The sequence below is a fragment of the Phaseolus vulgaris genome, chromosome 11 (assembly GCF_051622355.1).
Source record: "Phaseolus vulgaris cultivar YP4 chromosome 11, ASM5162235v1, whole genome shotgun sequence".
In the NCBI taxonomy this organism is placed as follows: Eukaryota; Viridiplantae; Streptophyta; class Magnoliopsida; order Fabales; family Fabaceae; genus Phaseolus; species Phaseolus vulgaris.
In genome coordinates, this window is record NC_143508.1 from 14,995,202 (window position 1) to 15,001,490 (window position 6,289).

Sequence of the window (6,289 nt, forward strand, 5' to 3'; positions counted from 1 at the left end):
TACGAACACAAATCATGACCATATGGCAACTTTTTCCATCATTGGCTACGGTTCAGTGTATGAGCCTTTCAATCATATGTCTCAAGTGTTGCCTCATTAATTAGTTGACAATCATAACACTCAAAGGCTGCCCCAGTTATCATTAGCTGGCAACACAAATATCACAGCTTGAGTCTAGAAATGTATGATACCATATTCAACCAAGATTTGCTGGAATATCTTAGACTAGGAGCAAGAATATATCTCAATGAAAGTCCAACGTTATTGGCGCCTTGCATCATGCTGAAGTCAATTATTTTTTGTGACTTTAGTAAAAAAATTATTATCAAGTTCTTAATCTAATAACTAAATGTTGTAAGAACTCATTACCACAAAATGTGGTAATGAGTATATGAACAACGTTAACAGTTCTGAAGCTTAAGAACTGTACCATTGAAGGTCTTAAACCCCATGTTGCATTGTAAGACTCATCAAAAGTTAGTTAACTGACTCCACATTGGTTGTACCATTGGATATCATAGATTTCTACAAGAGTGATTAGCCAACCAAAGAACATCAAAATGATACCCTGCAGAAAAATTTTCTTTCTTGAATTCAGTGTTGTGCAAGTATTATAATAACAGTCCCCATGAAATCAACAAATAAATTCAAGAGTTTGGCCTTTCCTCAGAAAATCTAGGAAGTTGGACAAGTGAGTTTACACGAGTGACCCCTTCCAAACCTGACCAGTTTTGATCATCAGCTGTTCCATCTTCGACATCAACAGTTAGTGCTCCATTAGTCTCATTTTCTTCTGAGGATCTTACAGTGAAGTTCCTCTGCAATGATGGCTCAGATTTTTGTCCATCATCTGACTCAATGGGGTTACCTGAATGGTTGCTCTGGATGGTTGCAGAAGAAAAGCCTTGTTCATCATAATCAGATTCTGAGTCCATTTTCCCATCCAAAAATAAGCATACTACAGCACAGTCATCCATCTTTGAAGTAGGGTATTTAAGTTTCCATTCCCTAGCAGCAGAATCTACCAGAATCCTTGCCGCTGATGATCGTGTTGGTGCAGAAGATACTATCTCAACCACCTCCTCATTGCTTAAAACATCCCACACCTGCACAAAATTTAAAGACAATCAGTTACCCATCTGGAGAAGATGGAAGCTTGAAAATAATTTGCTCTATGAATTTATCTATCCAGTAATAAAATATAGGCAGTTTTGTTCAGTAATCAATAAAGTGGAAGTATCATGCTATGGTTGGTGTTATTAACTGTTTTGAGTATAAAATCACGCAAGGGCAACTTTTTTTGTCATATGTCTACTTTTCTTATTTGCAGGCTAGTTTTCTGATACCTATACATGATATATTTATGAAATATGAAGTGCTGGAAAAAACATCAGCCATGTGCCAATTCAATGCTAAGAACATATTTATCTCACAAATGAAACGAATACAAGATATCTGCTTATAAAAAACTAACAAACCTGAAATGGGTCTTATTCCACTTTAAATAGATCCCTACTATGTATCATCATCACTTTAAGCAACTAACTACTTTTACAAGTTTAGCTCAAAGGATGAAGTTTAATTACTCCAATGGAAGCTTTTTGTAAGACTTGAGTCTCGTTTAAAACCCTTCTTAAGACCTCTACGGGAGATGCTCTGAGTGAGTATTTCCCAATCCAAAGAGAATCAAGAATGCTAAAGAGCAGGTAAAGGGAACTAAGAACAATATTTTGACTAGTTCTTTCATGTTGAAGAAAGCTTATCACTTCAAACATAAGATTTTGTAAATTTTACATCTTGAGTGGTAAAGAGGCCAGGTAATCCAACTGTTACACTGCTAATTGACAACTGACCAAACAAGTTATTAAATCTGCCAAGATTGTTAAAAAATCTATTCTACTCAATGGCTTGTTTCTAAAAGTCACATCACAGTTTCCTTCCTATCACCATAACGCCAATGCAACCCATAATGTACTACTAATTACTAATTTGAACTTTTGCTTACACCGATCACTCTTTATTTCACTATCAATGCTCGACCATGTAAGATAATTTCTTCATGGCAATCACAATGCCCCACTAACCAACAGAAACTAACTTCAAATGGCAAGTATATTTGTTGAAATTTCCTTGTAAAATAGGGATAAGTGCTAATAAAATAATTTTGAAATAGAAAAGTAAAATTTAAGGGGAAAACAAAGAAATGGAAATGAGATTGAAAATTCTTACCCCATCAGAGGCAAGAACAATGAATTGATCTCTGTCTGTAAGCTGCCGATGGGAAAATTCAGGTATAGAAATCACACCATAATCCTTCAAGCAGAAATCTCCAAATGCTCTGGCCATTGCTAATCCTGGTGCATCATCAAAGGGCAACCACACCCTAGGCACTTCCGGCTCATCTTGCAAAGCAAATACCCTACCTTTGCAGCGTTTAATTCTTTCTGCTTCCCCTATAAGAATTTCCAACCAATTTTGAATAATGTTATATCTAGACAAAAGCATATATTCAGCAGAGAGGAGGATAAATGGTGATGGTATATGATGACACACTTGGCAAATCAGGCTTCAAATCAACAGTCAACTGAATAGCCACCATGGAGTCATTGCTATCCTTGGATCCCATGATTGCCCGAGAATCCCCAATATAGCCCATGAACAGATTGGAACCCTGGTAAGATAAGAAATTAAGAAAACTGAAAAAGAATGGAAAACAATCATAAGAGTAAATGGTGCTCTTCTACTACCTGCTTCACTATAGTCACAGCAGTGCTCCCACTACAGAAGCAATCCAAATTTGGATGAGACCTAAGTTCTTTGTCCATAGCCTTGTATGACTTCATGAAAGCTTCTCTCCACATAGAGTTCATTTTATCCTCTGTGGAGCAATACTTCTCAAATTCTACACTATCAGGTTTTACATTCCCTTTGAAGCAAGTTTTACCAGACCCGCTACGCTTTGATTCAGAAGAATGCAAAAATGACAGCAGTTTAACCGGTAAGGCATCCCTAACTTTGCGTGCAACAAGATGACCGTGCGGACCATGACCATCAAAAACACCACAAAAGATCATATCTTCAGACATGAAATCCTGCACAAATACAGATCCGAAATAGGATTCAGTGTCTACAATCAACAGTCTCTCTTTAATCAATTACTCATGCATCATCCTCAATAAATGTATGCTTAGCTTAAGCTTTTTTTCCAAGAAATAATTGCTTATTTTGACATTTTGAAACAAAAAAATAACTACTTATCTAAAATTAATCTCAGCTCAACATGAAACAGGATGAACATACTTACTTCCCACACAATCATGGCATCCTGATTAATACCCTTGCGGCCCTGCTGCGTAAAGATGCAAGAACCCCGGCTCTTTCCATTAGAGAAAATTCTGCTAGGTAAGGATGGTAAATGGTGGAGAGAAATAACATGATCAGAGAATGTTCGTCTTGTTCTCTTCTGCCCACAGAATCCAATTTCCAAACAAGCCGGGGAGACCGTGTCTCCATTACTCTTGCTGCTACAAGTACTTTTACTGCTTGTTGACACACAACAACCCATTTCCTCAACTCCAGAATGCTGACATCTGATGAATATAAGGTCAAGTTGTTCCTTTTTTCACTCTAGATCTCACATCAATTGCTGGGATAGCAAGTCTGGTCAACCTAGCATACAATCCTGATTCCCGGTATTCTCTCAGCTCAAAATACAAACCATTTTACAACTCAGAAAAATGGGGTCTTTCCTTAACAATCAAAACCAAAACATGCTGGAAGCTACTTGAATGGATAATGAAACCATCTGAAACACAAGAAAACAGGTGGGTATAATAATTAATAAAGGGTCTCTTAAAATCTAGCCATTGCAACAAACTAAAAGAAAAAAAGAAGATAACTCAGCAAAACAAGTTATTAGACGAATATAAAAACATCCCAACATGTGAAGAAGGAATAGAATATACTAAACAACCTGACCCAACACTGATAGCACCAAAATGAAGATTTTAAAATAATTTAATCCAGAAACTTCGCATTAAAAACTGAACCAAAACAAGAACATAAAGGGCAGAACACAATAAACCATGTGCATTTTTCTTGTTTCAAACGGTTAAAAACCCAAAATTTCTGTACTTTTTTTCTCATTAAACATACATCAATGTTAGATCAGATAATATCAAGGATCAATTAAACGCCGCAACACATTTTATATTAAGTCTCTTGCAGCAGCATCTGAAATCACTTTCTCAAACTCAAAACATCCCCAGAATAAGAAAGTAACAACATAAAAGTAGTGAACATTATTTAAATAGAAAAGGCTTTCTAGCTAAAACCAGCAAAAACATAAGAAAAACAATAACATCTGAGAAGTAGAGAAGCACAGTTAAAGTATTTCCACTCACAAATCTGAAAGGTAATGAATTAACAAGAACAAAGGCACGTTTACATGCCCTTTCCCTCGTTTGCCTATGCAACCATAAAGAAAAACTTGGTAAATGAGGCAGTGTACAGTTGAGAGAGAGAGAGAGAAGTGAGTATAAAGCAAGAAAACTAGTACAACTACACAAAAAAGTCCGGTTTCCCACTACACAGAAATACGAGAAGAGATAAAGTGAAAACCCCAAAAGCAGAAAAGGACGAAAGAGACTACGATCTTGTCAACAAAGAATTAAAGAGAGACCAAAAAAGAGCATAGGAAATCAAGTAAACGTTACATGATTATCTTATTCATGTATACCCCCAATAAAAACAATAGTAAAATAACAAATGACTAATTGTCCCCATGAAAAAATAAGGGTCAAACCAACCAAAAATAAATAAAGCAGCGTAGCAGAGGAAATCAGAGAAATGTGAGTAGAGCAACCCAAATATAAGTAGGAAAGAGATGGATATGTCATGGAAAAAATAAAAGAGTATAAATAAATAAAACTCCCATCTGACATGACACCACCTAAAGTATGCAGGATGAAAAAGAATGAAAATTCTCTTGAATTTTGAGAAACTCCAAGAAACTGAACCAAGTTATACAGGTAGTAGTAAAATTCACAAAAAAGTGAGTGAGTTACAAAACTGAAAACCACATGGCCAAAAAGAGAAAGAAAAAGAACACTTTAACCATCTGTGTTGTTAAAAACCTCAGCCAGAAGACAGAAACTAAAACCAAAAAGGTAAAACAAAACAAAAAAACAGAGAAAACTAAACATGCAGATATGAACAAGTTCAACTAAACAAGCAATGAAGGAAAGTGGTGATTTTGAGAGCTATAATGTGGGGAAATGGTAGGAAGTAAAAAATTCATCACCTTTGTGAGAATGCAGAGAGAAAGTTAAGATTGTGGATGAGAGAAGAGGAAGAGGGAAGATGGAGAAGAGAAAGGGAGTGAAAGAATAGGAGGGTTTGAGTATTAATAAGGAAAGGTAATGTGGATGATGAGTGTGCTGGTGCTGCATTCATTGCAAAAGCAGAAGAGACAGAAGAGCACAAAGAAAGAGAAAAGAGGGTAATAAAAGCAGGGTGGAGTTGCTGAACAAGAGAAAGTAAACTTGTTCAGAAGTAGTAGTGTAAATGAATTTCAAAACAAACATATCATTTTTATAATAGTAAACAATTTAGGCTATTTTTTAACCTTAACATCTTTAAAAAACTAATTATCATTTTCATTGGATAACATTAAATATTCTTGTGTTATTTCTATTTTTACTATGTATTTAATTTTAATTTATATATATATATATATATATTTACTAGGATGTGAAAATAAAAAAGGATAAAGTAGAAAATCAGATAAATAATATATTAAAGTTTAAAATATTTATTATATTTCTTTGTTTTATTAAATTAAACTTAAGAACAAACATAATAATTTTTTTTTTATAAAAATATTCATAAAAATTTATAGTTTAAATAATATATAATGTTACTTTCATATTTTGATACTTGTTACTTTTCTTATAGCATTTATTAATATTTTAACCAATTCAAGAAAAACATTTTATTTTTTATTTCATTTTAAGGGAGTCATTTATTATATTTGCTTCAAATTTTATTTTAATATATACTTATATGTTATTATATTTTTTTATTAATATAATTACATTTTTCTATATTAATTAAATTAAAAGCATAACTAGAAAAAAAATGTTATCTTGAAATTTGCATAAGAATAAATAAGAAAACTTTTTTTTTAAATTGAGGATTAAAAAGAAAGAGACGATAATTAATTCTTGTAACGATCATTTAAAAGTAAAGATAACTTTTAGCTAAAATAGTTTATTGTCTTTACGTTATA

At 33.6% G+C, this 6,289-nt stretch overlaps 1 protein-coding gene across 3 annotated transcripts; it reads right to left on the reverse strand.

The window, feature by feature from the left end:
- Window positions 1-537: 537 nt before the first annotated feature.
- LOC137820288 (putative protein phosphatase 2C 52) lies at window positions 538-5,567 on the reverse strand. Of its 3 annotated transcripts, none has more exons than XM_068624286.2 (6): window positions 5,303-5,567; window positions 3,305-3,805; window positions 2,748-3,092; window positions 2,554-2,671; window positions 2,230-2,453; window positions 538-1,106 (listed from the first exon to the last, which is right to left on the reverse strand). In XM_068624286.2, exons 2-6 carry the CDS (start codon window positions 3,563-3,565, stop codon window positions 648-650), a joined length of 1,407 nt encoding a protein of 468 aa, XP_068480387.2. In that variant the 5' UTR covers window positions 3,566-3,805; window positions 5,303-5,567; the 3' UTR covers window positions 538-647. The 3 variants fall into 3 exon arrangements, with proteins under 3 accessions (XP_068480387.2, XP_068480378.2, XP_068480395.2); XM_068624277.2 differs by lacking the exon at window positions 5,303-5,567 and adding an exon at window positions 4,404-5,300; XM_068624294.2 differs by lacking the exon at window positions 5,303-5,567 and adding an exon at window positions 4,156-4,303.
- Between the last annotated feature and the right edge of the window lie 722 nt (window positions 5,568-6,289).

Coding starts and splice junctions, on each gene's coding strand:
- LOC137820288 (XM_068624286.2), bottom strand. CDS start 3,565: ATGGGTTGTTGTGTGTCAACAAGCAGTAAAAGTACTTGTAGCAGCAAG. Junction 3,093..3,304: donor ATGCCATGATTGTGTGGGAA/GTAAGTATGTTC, acceptor GTATTTGTGCAG/GATTTCATGTCTGAAGATAT. Junction 2,672..2,747: donor CTGTGACTATAGTGAAGCAG/GTAGTAGAAGAG, acceptor TTATCTTACCAG/GGTTCCAATCTGTTCATGGG.